Source organism: Acipenser ruthenus, chromosome 12 (assembly GCF_902713425.1).
Source record: "Acipenser ruthenus chromosome 12, fAciRut3.2 maternal haplotype, whole genome shotgun sequence".
Taxonomy (NCBI): Eukaryota; Metazoa; Chordata; class Actinopteri; order Acipenseriformes; family Acipenseridae; genus Acipenser; species Acipenser ruthenus.
This window is the reverse complement of record NC_081200.1, coordinates 8,395,048-8,412,035: the sequence shown is the minus strand read 5'-3', so window position 1 is coordinate 8,412,035 and position 16,988 is coordinate 8,395,048. Positions and strand designations below refer to the sequence as shown.

General features: G+C 37.1%; 1 protein-coding gene across 1 annotated transcript; it reads right to left on the bottom strand.

The window, feature by feature from the left end:
* Positions 1 to 61: 61 nt before the first annotated feature.
* LOC117416721 (putative glycerol kinase 5) lies at positions 62 to 16,004 on the bottom strand. Its single transcript, XM_034028097.3, has 16 exons — positions 15,192 to 16,004; positions 12,075 to 12,168; positions 11,470 to 11,545; positions 10,234 to 10,327; positions 9,588 to 9,719; positions 9,227 to 9,302; positions 9,028 to 9,089; positions 8,597 to 8,670; positions 8,349 to 8,409; positions 7,309 to 7,435; positions 6,863 to 6,967; positions 6,541 to 6,635; positions 5,382 to 5,485; positions 4,956 to 5,015; positions 3,736 to 3,869; positions 62 to 3,299 (listed from the first exon to the last, which is right to left on the bottom strand). Exons 1-16 carry the CDS (start codon positions 15,315 to 15,317, stop codon positions 3,151 to 3,153), a joined length of 1,569 nt encoding a protein of 522 aa, XP_033883988.2. The 5' UTR covers positions 15,318 to 16,004; the 3' UTR covers positions 62 to 3,150.
* Positions 16,005 to 16,988: the final 984 nt, after the last annotated feature.

Below are 16,988 nucleotides of genomic sequence, written 5' to 3'. Positions count from 1 at the left end.
CTTTTATGAAGAGCCTGCTTCCCTCATTTGTTGAATAATGAACAGAGAATACAGTTTATATTATACTCAGTTTATTTTTATTATTAACATTCATTTTAAGGCATTTTTGGGCTAGATTAGATTTAAGCAATTTGACCTTTTTTATGACTTGAGTCCCCTGTGTTTTCTAAAAATGAGAAAGTTGCCTCAATATGTAGCACAATACTAAAGCACAACTTTCAGCAATACAACCCATTTGTATTAATACAGAAATGCATTTGTAAACATACAGTACAATCAATAATACACGGCTCTAGAGTACCATACACGAGCATGATTCTCATTTTGTTCTGTAGCTCTCTTTGATATAGTTAACAGATTTAGCAGATGCAGCACTTCTTATTACATTTGTTCATATATATTGCACAATACAGTTTCCATGGTTTGGACTGCTCATTGTCATGTATCTGAAGACAGATGATTATCTATTCAATAATGCCCCATCCCCCAGTTCTTTATCCATCTGCCCCAATACTTACAGTACATGATTATATATACAAAGAACACAGATGGAAATGTTAATGCAGTATGTAAAATGCCCATGCAATAGAGAACACTCCCATTCACTGCATTCAAACAGGTCTTTCAAGTTGTTAAAGAAAAGGTTGGTTCTTATTTCAGTTTCATTACCAGGTCAGTAGATTTTCTAATCAGCAAAAAAAAAAAATAGTAACCATGTTCTTTTCCTGTTGTATGACAAGAGATATACACACATATACACATTATATATAGTTTCAAACACACTTGATAAAGGTATGTTAAATATACCGAAACGTTGGGAAGTTGGCTCTTTGAGCAAAAACTTATATATCATGTCACTGTATATACTCCTGAGTTGACACAACAGTTGTGTACCATTTGACATGTACATATATGCAAAGATCTAGTATACAGTAATCTAGTATACAGTAATTGTGAAAAATATAATCTTTTACCTGATAAAAGTTTACCACAGTATTTTTGCACAGTAATATTGCAGTTTTCCCATGGTTATACTATGCATTTACCATAGTTTATCATTTCTTTTAAATATGCTTTACCATTCCTGTCTGGGTTACATTTTGTAGGTGATATTCCCTATAAACTGATTAATCATAAGCAACCTGATTAATTAATTGCATGAAACATTAATAAGACGTTAAGGGCAACATTGACTATACGGTGTAAAGGGTTGTGTGCTATAAGCAAAGAGAGACTCTCAGGAAGTGCCATAGAATGACCTGGAAGCACCTGGCAGCAGCAACGGAAACTGTGCTAACAGCTAACAAGAGGTAATCACTGCTCCTTTTAAGAAACACAGAAAAGGACATTTCACATGAGCAAACTATAGCAGGGAAAAGTTGTTAATATTAAAAAAAGCTAAGGATCTTATGACTGGAATTATATACCTTATATTAAAACTCAAAAGTAGCTGTAGACGTGGACACAGCCTGAGAGACTAAGGACCTTGGGGGGGAGAAGCGGAGAGGCCGTGTGCTAGGGTGAGAGAGATACCCTGCTATGCATCAACAGGGACTGTTCAGACAAACACATCTAAGTCTACTGGACTACAAAAGGTCCAAAAGATTGTGTTCGGCCATATTGGTGGTTGAAGAATTTAAAAAGAGGACTGTGTTGTTGATCCCGTTGGGGACTGAAGAATCCTTGTGGACCGAACATCATAGGACGATTCAACTAATCAAATTCTACAACCAGATGGCTACCAAGTCAGAGTTGCCCAGGACTGTTGAATATAAACTATGTTACATTCTCCACATAAAACCTAATTACATTACATATAGTTACACTGAAGGCTAATTGCATCACTGGTTAGAGTTACATAGTTTGTGAAAAGTAACTTTTAATGAACCTTGTTAAGTAACTATGTTATTATTATTATTATTATTAATTTCTTAGCAGACGCCCTTATCCAGGGTGACTTACAATTGTTACAAGATATCACATTATTTTTTACATACAGTTACCCATTTATACAGTTGGGTTTTTACTGGAGTAATCTAGGTAAAATACCTTGCTCAAGGGTACAGCAGCAGTGTCCACCACCTGGGATTGAACCCACAACCCTCCAGTCAAGAGTCCAGAGCCCTAACCACTACTCCACACTGCTGCCCATGTCTGCACACAAAGAGATTTTAAAGTAAACATGCTATTTGTAGACAAGTATATTGAGCTAAGCTATGTTGAAAGTGTGGTGCTAGTAGTTACCTCAGATGCACAGCACACACTTCATTATTATTGCTGACTTTTGAGATTTCTGTTCTTTAATATTTCTGTATTCAATATACTGCTGCTGTTAATTTAACTTTCCTTGTGTCTGGTGTGAGTGTTCATTGTAAATCCTTTATCTCTCCAAACTTAAATAATAATGGAACTAACCAACTTATAACATATCAAATAATACACTAAAATCAATTGTTCCTACAACTTACATACTTAAGAAAATTGCAATAAAAACGACAGCTATTATGACTATCCACAAAGCAATAATGCTTCAATTGAATACTTTTCTGGAAAATACAGGATCATTACCATGGGCTGCCTTTTATGGATATTGTGAAAATAGTAACAACTCGTTAATTTATATTATAGGTTTACTCAATATTTGCCCTTAAAGAGTTTAACTGGTAAAGATTTACCTAAATAGGAATGCACCACTTCACATTAATTAGACCCAAACCTCCCCAGTTTCATGAAAGAACATGAATTTCCATTATTACACTCTAGCAACATTGTGGCTTGCAGACTGCCTACAATTTTTCAACTCTTAGTTAACTGTATCTGTTGTTCTTTTGGACCTGATCAATATTTAGTGTTAAGACAAACTACTTTAAAAAATGCATTTTGTTTAGTAGCATTTTGTATAAAATATCCAATTTTCTTTTGATCTTTTAGAAATGCAATTTCTTAATGTTTTCTTAAGAAAAATAATTGCACAGATGAAATATATAATATCTGTATTATTATTATTTATTATTATTATTATTATTATTATTATTATTTATTATTAAAAGCCTGCACAACTGAATTGGCAGAATGTGTTGGCATATGTGTGAGACTTGTCACTGACTCACATTCAGTTAGACTACAATAGTCCTTTCTGATCACTAAAAGTTATGGTTTGCTATACCAGTGCATTGAGCGTGTCAAAGCCTTTTCCCAGTGGTCAATGACAGGTTTGTAGTTTTTCCACACATTTTGAGGGTAGAAAACCTTTTCTGTGCATCCTAGACACTTCAGTTCTTCCTTGCTACTCCAGAACCCTGAACAGCAACAAGAACAAAAATCTGTTAATTATCTTAGTTTGGGAAACAGCTTGGGGGCTATAAAAAGTTCAGAGCGCATTCGTTTTCAAGCAATGCCCTTTTTAAAAACCTCTTCTTCCTGAATGTTAACTATATAGCATCCTTGCTCACTGGAATGTGCGTCTCAAACTTTATTATACCATTACTCACCAGCAGGTGGCAGTCAAACGGCTAGAATCAAACTTTCAAGTTTGGGTTTGCAGACAACTGTTTAGCCAAAAGTTCCAATATGGCAATGCTAGGCGGTTATGAATGGGTACACTGAGGACGAGGTAATTCCTCCCTACAGCTACAGAGCTAAGAGTTCTCATTAGAGCTAGGCTGGGACGGAATGCCTGGGAAATTCCAATATGCCAATTGTATAATAGATCCATGTTTGAAACCCTGTACGTACCAATCCCCAGGCCCGCAATGAAAGCAGCCCCGAGACTTGACATATCAAAATGTCTCGGCCTATTGATCTTCCTGTTGAAAAGATCGGCTGTGAGCTGCATGACAAAGCTGTTGTTGCACACGCCTCCATCAACCCTAAGGGAGAGAAAGGCAAAATCAATCTTCAAGCTGCATTGTCCCACACACCATGCTCAGTTTGACACCAATATAGAATTAATTGCTGTCTGTTTACTACAGAATTTCATTGTTTTGAGTGCTGTGGCCTCTACTTTATTGCTGACAATTTATTTTTATTTTTTTCTACAGGGGAGGGCTATTGGGACGCAAAGGTTGAAAAAATATTTCAAATTGTCACCTTTCAATCGGTGTGGCTGACGCAGGTCCACATTATAAACACATAAGCATAACAATAGTGTGTAACGTCCAGATTAAAAGGCAACAATTTGTTTTTAATTGAAAGCACTTTGGAGATTATACACACAGCACAACCTAATTGTGTGATTTAAAAGTTTAATCGGCTTTCAATTGACATGTGTCGGTTCAGTGAGACCTTAACTGAAAATTATTCGGAACCGCTATATTCGTCCCATCCCTAATACAAGTCCATGCAAAACCCTCACATACATTTTTTGTTGCTTTATATTAGAGAAGACATCTTCTAAACCTGTGGACTGGACTGAAGTGAACCCAGACTCGGACTAGATATTGTCACATGATAGCCAGAGTATTACTGAGAGGCTTACAGGGCTGTACAACCTTGGACAACCTTCAGAGCTCTTGCATGCAAGCACAACCTTAAAATCTCTTTGAATCCACTGCTTTAGATATTATTAAACCACCTCGACTAACTCCCCGAGCAACTGCTGGAACTTTCCTCGTCTGTACCTGCTGAGCAGGATTATGAAAAAGGTAGTCAGGCTGAAGTAGATACACTAAAGCCATTTCAAAGAAATATGGGAAGTAGTCTTGGTTAATAATGCTTTTAGTATAATATTTTTTAATCACTTACTATAGCAAATTATAGATATACAGAAAGACAGATAGACAAATAGATTTATACCTGCTTTATGTAGTTACATAAAATTAGAAATCTCCATCCAAGCCAAATTTGGAATAAAATAATTTTAACTTTACAAATACGCCACAAATAGTACACAGAGAAAATAGGAGAATTACATTGTGCTTACCAAAATGTTATTAAAAAGATAATAGCAAACATACCTTATATTTGTGACTGGAATGTTTGTCTCTTCACTCATAATTTCGTAGAGCTGCTTATTCCTATAAAAAGAACCAAATGTTGGCTATGTTCAAACATTTATTTTTACTTTACTTTTAATGTTATGGTACGATTTGCCATGCTATTTTTCAACTGTGTGCATTTCTTGTGTGCATTAAAAAAACACTTATTTCCACTTATTTCCACAACACAAGGGGGCGCAGTGACTCCATGAACTAAACCTCCTTCAGGTACTGTACACATGACAGAACATACAGCAATTCCAACCTGGATGTGTGCAGCTATTATTTTTATCATCATCTCACCCACAGCAGCAGCATTGTCGTTTGTCTTATTTTCTACCCAGGCTGCACCTCCTTAACCAGGTGCCCTTCAAAGTTATCAACTCATACATTAAAAAGAGTTACCTGAAAGCTATGGATTCCAGGATGGCTCGTACGAGGTGGCTTTTAGTTGTCGAAGGTTTCAAGCCCATAAAAGAAGCACAGGCATGGGGGTCATTCAGGGGTGCCTGAAAAGGAACCCAAGTTTTGAAAAACAATACCCGTATATTATCTTATTAGGAAGTTTTCAAAATCAGAAGTAAAATAATGAACAAAGCAAAAATCCTGACTTACAGAGGAGAGAAACAGGCAGCACACAATAGGAAAGAAAGAAAGAAAGAAAGAGGTAAAAATTATAGGTGTCCTTCCATTTAAACGCTGCTACTTTTCCAACTTACATTTTGTATTCAAATCTAGAAGCACAAGACAACAGTCTGCAATTGTGAAGGCAGATAAATTTATTTCATTGCCTTAAACAGCTCTGAATACATACTGAAATGCCTTTTCCAATTCTTATTTAAAATTACACAACATAGGCTTCAAGGTGACAATATGAAGCTTCCTTCCTTCTTCCTTTGCTTCTGAGATCAGAGATTTGTAGGAGATTTCAAATTTACAACACTTTAACGGCAACATACTAAAATAAAATATTAAAAAATTACAAAAATACTGTTTGATTTTCATGTGACTGTTCTAGACAGTTGCTGGGTTTCTTAACAATGAACTAAGAAAGTTTCAAAAGATATCAATATTTATCTTAAACAATATGTAAAAACAAGAACGTTTACTTGTTTCGACTAGAAGTCTTTCTCAATGTCTTCAATCATTTAAATAGCTCCTGAGTGACAGATGCGTGAATAGGGTCTGGAAATGTACAGTAAATATAGCCAGACTGGTGTCACAGCCAGCCAAATAATAAAACCCAGTTTACTTTGTCACCATTCATCTTCACTCCTGCTGCTACCTTTAGCTGCAGCGGCAGACGATTCACACCCAGTTACAAAAGCATGTATTTCAATATATATCTTTTCATTTTCTATGAACCTGCTACTGCATTCATATTTTTGCTGCACCCCTTAACCTAAAATTGAAGTTCTAAATGACTGTAAATTGCATATACAAGGATCATAATGTTGCATGTACAGTTAACATATTTCATGCATCTACTTATTGTAATACTATCAGTCTTCACAGTGTTACTTTGTCACAGGAATTTTATTTTCATGGATAGCGTGATTTTCACCTGCAAGCCACTGAAAGATGGCACAAAGCAGACTCCATCAGCATCAGGCACACTGTTAGCCATGGCTTCTGTCTCTGCAGCGTCTGAGAAGAGATCTGTACAATAAAAACATTTAGCAGAGATGAGAACCAATACACAATGTACGTAATGAAGATATCTTTTAAACTGATTGGTTTTCCTGCCTCATTTGGATCTTGTCAGAAGCAGACATGAACAATACAATCTCAAAATATTAAATAAGGGAGTGCACAATAATAATTTCACTATATTTGTGAATTATAATTTACACCAGACAAATATACTTTTTAAAAAAAGCCCTTACCCAGTCCTTGTGCCCATTTAATGGCAGTGCCTGTGTCAGCTGCATTGCCCTCAGCTAAATACACAACTTCCTGTCCAATTTTCCAGCCAACTACTGGATACAGCCCTACATAAAAGAAGATATTGCAGCATAGCATAGCAAATTAAAAATATCAGCATGGCAGTGTCAACCCTGATGATTTGGGGGAAACACTTTTCAAAAAGCATGAATGTGTTGCCTAACCGTAACACATTTGTTTGCAACAATATACAAACACTACTAAGTCATTAACATGGTAATAACCTGTACTTTTAATGTATTACAATTTAAATTAGGGTTTAAGCTAAACCTAGGATCATAAAAAAAATAATAATAATCTAACACTTCGTAACAGTGGCTGTGGCCTGGTTAATATAAAGCATGAACCAAATTATATTTTGAAAAAGTCCAAAGTTAATTCTGTTTACCTGATATAGAGGTATGAGGTTTGTTTCCAGTATTAATGTTAATGAAAGTGCCTGTTCCCATGGTGATTTTCACATCTCCTATGTCAAAGCAGCATTCTCCAAACATGGCGGCCTGCTGGTCTGCAACCTAGGAATAAAAAAGGCCTACCAGTTTTGAATTATCTTCAGTATTAAATAATACACATTAAAAATACAAAATGGCATGTTAAATATTTACCACATGGTGGCAGGACCACACTTGTGAATCTGTGGACTGTAGAGCTCAGCTCTACCACATTAGCTGCAAGGACTGTCAAATACATTTTTGTAAAGTTCATTAAAATTCATGTGAGCAGTCTAAAGCTGTAGCCGTCAAGCAACTGCGGGCGATCATTTATTTATTTATTTATTTATTTAAAATAATTTAGTCGTCGCCAATTAGATTTTATTATTTTCTCCCCAATTTGAAATGCCCAATTATTTTTAGGCTCAGCTCACCGCTACCACCTCTGTGCTGACTCGGGAGGGGCGAAGACGAACACACGCTGTCCTCCGAAGCGTGTGCCATCAGCCGCCCGCTTCTTTACACTCTGCAGACTCACAGTGCAGCCGCCTCAGAGCTACAGCGTCGGAGGACAACGCAGCTCTGGGCAGCTTACAGGCAAGCCCGCAGGCGCCCGGCCAGGCTACAGGGGTCGCTGGTGCGCGGTGAGCCGAGGACACCCTGGCCGACCTAACCCTTCCTCTCCCCCGGACGATGCTCGGCCAATTGAGCGCTGTCCCCTGGGAGCTCCCGTCCACGGTTGGCTGTGGAATAGCCTGGACTCGAACCGGCGACGTCCAGGCTATAGAGCGCATCCTGCACTCATTTAAATAAAATATTGTATTTATACTAATCACAGCTGGATGATCCATTCTCCAGGATAGAGGGAAAAACATGACATACAGTATGGTACCAGCGTTGAAATGTGTATGTATGTTTGGTTGTTAGTAATTAACAGTTAACAGTTAAAAATAAATGATTGCATTAATAATTACTATTTATATAAAAGTATACTTACCAAGGACATTATTGGTATAGGCACACCAAAGATGCTGGTATCAGTTGAGCCAAATTTATGACTAAAACAAATTAAACACCTGTTATTGTTCAATTTCACAATCAAAAGTGGTGGTTTATTAATAGCACCACTGAATACAATGTCAAAACAACAAATCCCCTTTCGCACGGGTTCAGCAGTTCAGGACGGGTATGTAGATTTGATGTTGCTTCAAATCATTTCAAAAACGTTTATGAATACGTCCATACCTAGTGTTCTCCACAGTAGGGAATATTGACAATGGCAAGGAGATGAGACAGCACAGACTTCCACTCCAACACATCTGAAAGGAAAAGACAAAAACACTGTTGCAACTACAACTACGTTACAGTAAAATCTGTCGAATCCAGCCCCTCTATGAACAGGCAGTCTGATCAAATCCCAATTACAATGTGTCAAAGTGTTCAAATAGTTTATCATTGCTACCTATTTTTTTTTTGGGGGGGGGGGGTACAGTATTAGATTTGACACTACCTCCGTAATCCAGCACAATGTTCTGGTCCCAACTGATGCTGGATTAGACTGGTTTTCTAATTTCTAGTTCTGTAACTGAAACCGTATTGTTACTACTGTACCAGAGATGACTTTAGAATTCGATGGCATGCATCCTGATTATGAAATAACAAAAAATGTACATTACCTGATAAGAATCAAAAATCCCTGTGGCACTTGCATTTGAATAATCTGTAGCATGAACAGCACCTGAAGTAAAAAAAAAAAAAAAAAAACATGAATTAAGCAGCCCCTTCCAGACAATACACATGCACAGTATTATACTATATACAGTATTATCCCTCCTAACTGTACAAGTATTTTAAAAGACACATCAGTTGAAGAACCTTTGGTGAGTCTGTACAGCAGCCAAGTGTCAATTGTTCCAAAGCAGCAGTTTCCTTCCTCAACAGCTTCTTGGACCTTAATAGAAACACAACAATTTATGGTTAGAAAAATCATTTTTACAGGCATTCGTTTTTTTGCTAACACCTTAGTTAAATGTATATACAGGCAATATAAAACAGCAAACACCTAAAAGCACCAGCACAGTCGAAATACAAAGGAGAAACAACGGTTCTTTTACAAACCTGCGATTCTTCTACTGCACTACCAGCAAATTCTGTCCATTTGTATTATTTATTCATCCATTTCTGGTTTTGAATTTTTCCACTCAAGAGAACAAACTCAATTTTCCTTTTTTTTCACCTTTTTTAAATTCTGCAATGCCCAGGCCAAGCGGAAAGTGACATGCTGTGTAGAAAATGTGATGATACTCGCAGCCAGGAACTGTTTTCTCCTGGTAATGAAGTGCAAAACTTTAGATGAACCGTGGAGCGCCTGATGACAGAGGATAAACAAGAATGAATTAAAAAAATAATACTGTCAGCGCGGGTCTACAATAATAAAAGTGCATCAATATTTTGTTATTGTCATATATCAGGAGGCTGTGTGGTCCAGTGGTTAAAGAAAAGGGCATGTAACCAGGAGGTCCCCGGTTCAAATCCCACCCCAGCCACTGACTCATTGTGTAACCCTGAGCAAGTCACTTAACCTCCTTGTGCTCAGTCTTTCGGGTGAGACGTAATTGTAAGTGACTCTGCAGCTGATGCAAAGTTCACACACCCTAGTCTCTGTAAGTCGCCTTGGATAAAGGCGTCTGCTAAATAAACAAATAATAATATCAACCACTTACAGTGCATATATCAGTTTGAGCCATTCCAGTTTTTTCTGCAAATCTTAATTAGAATTGGCCTGCTCAAAGCATAGTCTCTGCTTTCCAGTAAGAGTCCTGTATTGCTTGCCTGCAGTGTGTTTTCTGCCTACTCTTTGTTGTTACACATGCTAGGCCTACCTTCATTGTGAAAGAATTGTTCCACGATGTGACAAGCTCAGAAGCTCGACGATCTTGCCAGCTGATGAAGTTGTGAAATGGTTTTCCTGTTTTCCTGTAAAGAGGTCAAGTAACGTCAAGAATGTGAAATCTGTTCACTGGTGGGTGGATCATCTTACTCACAGTGCATCTTTGGAGTAGGAAAAGAGGAATTTAGTTTTAATTTAGAAAAAAAATCTTTACTTCCTTCCTAGTTTGTGAATTTGTATCTTAATTTTATCTTTCAAATGAAAATACAGTCATGAGAACACAATCTGAGAATGGAAGATTTTTACTATAAATAACTGGGATGAAATCATAAACTGAATGGCTGAATTCTCTCTAAGATTGAGCAATTTGGGGGGTTTCTGTTAAGATTGTTGAATGCTCTATGTTGCACAATCCGTGCTCAAATTGTTCCTACAGCACAGTGTTCTGTGTTGCTTCCGTCAGTACACTTTTGCTGTAATTTTGAGCACATGAAATCCAATGTGAAGGTCATGCCGGGTATATCTTCTTTTCCTATTTGGACCTTGGTTTGTAAAACATGCTGCATATGCCAATGACACATTGAACTTGTTTCTTTGTACATAATGGTTAGGGAATGTGTTTGCCATATGTTGGAGAACATGTAACATAAAGTGATGTCTGATTCAACTCTGGAAAGGGCCAAATTCAGACAAATTGAGTGTTTTTTTTTGTTTGTTTTGTTTTTTAATTTAGTAGTCGCCAATTATATGCTCAGCTCACCGCTACCAACCCTGCGCTGACTTGGGAGCGGCGAAGACGAACACACACTGTGCTTCTTTTCACTCTGCAGGCCCGCCGTGCAGCCAACCCAGAGCTACAGCGTCGGAGGACAACGCAGCTCTGGGCAGCTTACAGGCAAGCCCGCAGGGTGTTAACTTCTTTAAGGGTGTGTCAACCAGGTGCTGCACATTTCTGACTGGAGTGATGATGGGCTAATATTTATATATACAATGCCTACTGGAGTGATGGAAAGCGAGGATGGGCCAACTTATACATATGCACGTCTATAGAAATGTAAACTAGACCTTAATTAATTTGAATCTGTTTGCTGACTGGGAAAACGACTCTGTATATTTTGAATAAACCAAATTAATATTTGAAGAAAAGGACTCTGCATTTCTTTGCATCTACTCACAACTACGAAATCTTACATCACCATGTGTTTGTTATCCTGTGCGCAGTACTTACCTGCTCCATGTAGTGAAAGTTGCTCTCTGTGTTGAAATGCCTAGGGCTGTGATTTGTTTCATCTGTAGCCCTGCAGCTAAAAAAAGAAACACACATATTACATTTGGAGATTTATTATTTCAAGATTGTTATCCACTCCATATACCCAATTCGTTTCCCAGTAGGTGATGTATGTTCCCTTAAAAAGAAGTTTACAGTAGTAACCCATGGTAACAGCATATCAAAGTGCAGTAAAGTGAATTAATGTACACTTAAGTACAGGCAACTGCATTAGTCAATATTTATACTGTAGGCAAATATACCACTTGATTTTATCACATTGACACATCTGTGCCACGCTACCAAAAAGCCATTTCTATTTCCTGCTTGTTTAGAACACCATTTATAAATTGAGAGGACTGAGTTTGAAGCTCTTTTTAGAAAAATATAAGGACAGTTGGGGAGAAGATTGATATTTTAGGCTACAACTGGCAGTGGGAAAGACACAGCATGATATTTCATATCTATAAGGTAGAGACACCAGACAGTGTGAGACATTAAATCAATAGGTGACCGTGAAGACTGTAATAATAGCTTCAGCAAATCCGTGCCCAAGTAAGTCTTACCTTGCACTGCAGCCTTTGCCACAGCGACAAACTGCAGCCATAGCTCCTCTGGATCCAGCTCAACCCACCCAGGGTTTGGGTACAGAAGACTAATCTGACAAAATACATTGAGAAGCAGGATTATTTTAATGCAAATGGAAAAGCTGTGGTAATTTAATATGGCAACTACAGGGATTGCTTCCATTCTCTTTGTACTTGTGTGTGTTGAGTTACAAAGCCAGCATCGAAACTCAGAATTCAGGTTTCTGAGTACAGGATCTTTTGAATCAAACTGATAATAATGAATTAAGAATAGATATACTCTTGAACACCTGTTGAATTTCTAACTTTATAAATCATTTATTGACTTTAAAGAATAATATAACACTGCTGGTTAGAGTAATATGCTTGATTATTGTATCTGCGCCAAACTTCAACCTACTACTTAACCATGCAGAAAGCCACATTAAATAGACTAAATCCTCAGGCAATCAAGTGGTGCACAAGCATCATAGGACCCTTCAAAGTATTTCAACTAGTGGACAGATTTGTAAAATGGATAAACTGTAATTAGGAAACTGGATCAATTCACTTAGCCAGTTTGGAGCACTAGCATGCATTCCCACAGTCAAAAGCAACAATGATACATTGAATTATGCGGTTTGTGGGATAAGAGAACTTGCAGGAGTTGATTTCTGTCCTTGAAGAAGTTGATTTCTAATCCTGCAGATTAACGAGTACATTACCCTAGTGTTTTACAAACAGACAGTTACGGTGAAGGCATATCTCTGTTTATCACAGCCAGATCTGTTCCAATTTGCAACTTAGAAGCTGAGCCATCGGACAGGGCACTATTGTTTCACAGTTCATTTAGGACAGGGAATGTTCCTGATGGCTGTGATTATACAATGCTGATATTTGTATTTTTTTTATTTGTATTTTCTCTAAGGGGGCTTGTTTTTGAATAGCAAGATTATAATATGTATAGAAATAAGTACTGTTGTAGTGAAATGCTCTTATGAAGCTGTATGATTTTATTACATTCATAAAACCAAGTCGGCACTGAACTTGGTACCATTCCAAGCAGTAAAAAGAAAATCTCACTTTATCACTGTTGTTATCAACATTGCTCTCATCAGTGTTGGAGGACCCAAGTGAACTGTGTGAAATCATTTAGGTACTGTATGGTATCTTTTGCCCTATCAGCTGTTTAAAACTGTAACCCTGTTCCGCTGATATAGAAAGTCAATTCTTCCTGTTTTTATGTGTGTATCAATGTCTCTCGTTGGGGGCACCAGTCTACCCCTATGGACTATTTTAAACCAAATTAATACAAAAACATACTTGCCAGCAGTCCCTATATGGTCGGGACAGTCCCGGGTTTCCTAGCAAATGTCCTGCGTCCCGATGCATAGGAAGAAAGTCCTGATATTTACCCATAGAAAAAAATTAATTTATTCTGCACAGTGGAGTTAGTGAAAACCACACACTGTGCTCTTTGTGTGGCTGACACATCTGCTGATGACTAACTTACCAGTATAACAGTTTTCAAATGTTGGCAAGTATGCAAAAATAAATACATATAAACTATTAATTCACGTACAATGTTTTAGGAGGATTTTACCACTGCAATAGTTTGACACCAAGTCCAACAATGACCCATTGTCTGAACACAATGCACAGTTCAAGTAAATTGTACTGAGAGAGAAAGGCCTTTTTGCAAAGTAGCTCAATATTTCTCAGAATACCCTCAGTTGCCAGGAACCATTATCAGTGTTCAGTATTTCTAGCAAACAGTTGCTCAAGCTTTAATAACATTTTTAGTATTTATACAGCATTTTTTGCTTATTAGACATTTTGTTGCATCATAGAAAATGATGGACTTTTATTAATAAAAATATGTATTCAATTATGTTATCGTTGATGCTACTGACAGACACTGGTGACAATGCAAAAGTGTATCCTTGAATAGAAAAAATAAGCCCGCTGCATAGCAGTTCAATCAATTCCAGGTTTTATATTGAGAAATCACAGCCACAACTATTAGTTACAAGCTCAAATTAGGTAGATAATAAAATCTGAAATGGGTCTTTTGAGCGTGGAATGGGAGTCTGAATTCCATTCTTGTGTATTCTACCACTTTGGGTTTTATACAGGGTTGCCAACTGGCTCCAGAATCTAGGGACACTAAGGCATGGCAGGTTTTTTAACTCGCCACTAAACCACAAACGAATTGACGTTAAATCAACAAATGGGTGTGAATTGAGTGAGCGGCTTCAATAAATGTGTTCAATTGTTTAATTGTTGTGGCAATTCTATCCGGAGAGCATCATAACATGTATTAAAATCATATTGCTTGAAATGTTATATGGTAAACACTATGTATCAAAATAGTTTAATTCTGTCGTTATAGAGAATTATGCATTCACCCGCGCTCTTTCTAGTTTGGGGTTAAGTTTCTATTGAGTAATACTTAAATTTCTGCTTCGCACAGTCCCGCCCCAATCAGACAAATACAGCAAATCAGCAAGCTGTATAGGTCTGATTGATGGAAATGATACAGGAAGTAATTCTCGCCACCAGACAGACATGTGTGTGCTTTTAGTAATAGTTAGCAAAACAATACATTCCTTTAGCGACAGCTCATGCAATTTATACTCAAGTTACATGTTCAATAAAATCAATTAATTTGCGGTTAGAGAGATGAGTTTAAAAACCTGACCTGACTTCAAGTGTCCGTAAATTCTGAAGCTTGTTGGCAACCCCGGTGTTATAGTACCTGATCGTAAAGTATTAGTATGCCATTATAACAAGATATTTGCAGCACCAGAAATATTAATGTATACATGAAAGTTCTCGATTTGATAATGCTGCTTTTAATATTGCTCGAGGGTCTTCCAAACAGCCCACTTTCGCCTTTCCACACTTCCACGCCTTGCACACATTGACACCAGTGCAATCCGACTGAACATTCCCTCCTGACTAACTTTATACTTCAAATAGGCTTCTGCAAAATATATTAGTGCGCTCACCTTTTGGGGTAGTTATTACTGTACACGTGTTCTTCTGATGTATTAATAAACGGTCACCAAGCAACGACATCCTTACGCACTGTGAGTTTAAAAACAAATTATTTACCTTTTCACTGCTGGAGCCTTTAATATTTGCTTCTTTATCGTAGACGTGACCTCTGATGCTCGTGGTTCCCACATCCACGGACAAAATATACAGGTCTTTCATGAACCCATTTCTCGGTGAACCCATTTTACTGTTGCTATAAAACACTGTTTAGTAGTAAATCAGTCGCACGCATCCCAAGACAGTCTCTAAGTAGTTGCAGTGTTTTCAAGTAATGTAGTTTTAAATGAAAGGGTAGCGTCCGGCTGTACTTTGTTGTGTATATCTTTAGCAAAAAAGTTAAACATGTTCAGCTTAACAGCAAAAAGTTGTGACTATGTATACATGCGGTTCTGTTACTTTCTGTAACTATAATTTCAGGCAACAGCGACCGATCATTTTTGTTTTCATTAAATAATGTCACCGAACATGAATGGCAGCATTTGCAGCGTAGTGCGCGTAAGTATGACATCAACCTTCCAACAAAACTCTGGAATCTCACAAGACAAAGTCCTTCACCACTGCACCTGGACAAACAAAAACCATTTGATTTTTTTTTTTTCTATTATGCATATTCTTCTTTGGTGATGATGTAAAATGGAAAACGATTTCTTGTACACGCCCTCGTGTTTTTATCCAAATGTTCCCATTCCGCAAATATGATGCATTCAATTATTAATATTAATGAATCGCATCCGTCCTTCTCCTAAATATAAAGAAAGTTATATTACTATCCACAGAAAAACTGTCCACTCCATTATTACTTTTGTTATTCCTTGCGAGACTAATGAACTAAAGTAGTAGTAATACGTCACAAATCAGTTGATAAAGGGGAGGGTACATGTCTTAAAGAGACACATCTTTTCAGAAAACAATGTGACGCGCTTCTACAGCGGTAGAATTTGGATTTTGAATGGTTCAGAGATACAAAACTGGTGAATCACACATTTGGAACAAATGGTCAAGTACATGAAAAATGGCTAGACTAAATAAACTACTATGCAGAACTGATCACAAAAGTGTGCACGTCTTACATGCAAATATACAAACCAGGCTAACTTAAAATAGTCTGTGATTGAGGTTGCAAATATTGAATTGCCTGTATGCTGGAACGTTATTGTATTAGAGTTAGTAAACATCACCTGATACATTTTCTAGCAAATGTCAATAAAATAAAATACATTTTTAGATTTTTTTTTTCAGTATATACCAATGTATTTTACTGTTCACTATTTTCAGTCTACAGATGCACAGTATTTTACTGGATGATCTCACAGTAGTGTGGTCCATTGCAGGGTCAAAGTCACAAGTTCACATGACGTTTAAATGGAATGCTGATAAACTTCTAATTCATCAAAGCTGAAGCTTTTAAATAGTGTTCTGTTCTGTGTAATACGTGATTGCTGACATTTCATGAAAACACAGAATACATCCCCAAATGTAAATAGTTACGTGCAAGTGGATTATTAATAAAATACTGTATAAATGTGTGAAATAAACATACTAGCTCATTGATCACATATTGTAAATATTTTTTTATAATAAATTTAAACAAACAGGTATTTCTAGCTTACAAAGCTATACCGTGTATTGAATAAACATTCGATCAACGTTTGAGGTTCATCAAGATCAGACTACCCTGTGCTCAAATGAAGTGTAACTGCTTTACTGGTGTTGCTGGGGTCCAGCAGACCCCTGCTTTCTGCTTTTGGTGCCTCCCAGTGTAGTCTAAGAGATAAAAACCACAAAGCTTTTTGTATTATTGTGTGAAGGGATGTCTTTGAAATCAGATGTGTGATATAAAATGTACAATGATTA

Coding starts and splice junctions, on each gene's coding strand:
- LOC117416721 (XM_034028097.3), bottom strand. CDS start 15,317: ATGGGTTCACCGAGAAATGGGTTCATGAAAGACCTGTATATTTTGTCC. Junction 7,436..8,348: donor CTATACCAATAATGTCCTTG/GTAAGTATACTT, acceptor TTTTATTCCTAG/GTTGCAGACCAGCAGGCCGC. Junction 6,968..7,308: donor ACCTCATACCTCTATATCAG/GTAAACAGAATT, acceptor TCTTTTATGTAG/GGCTGTATCCAGTAGTTGGC.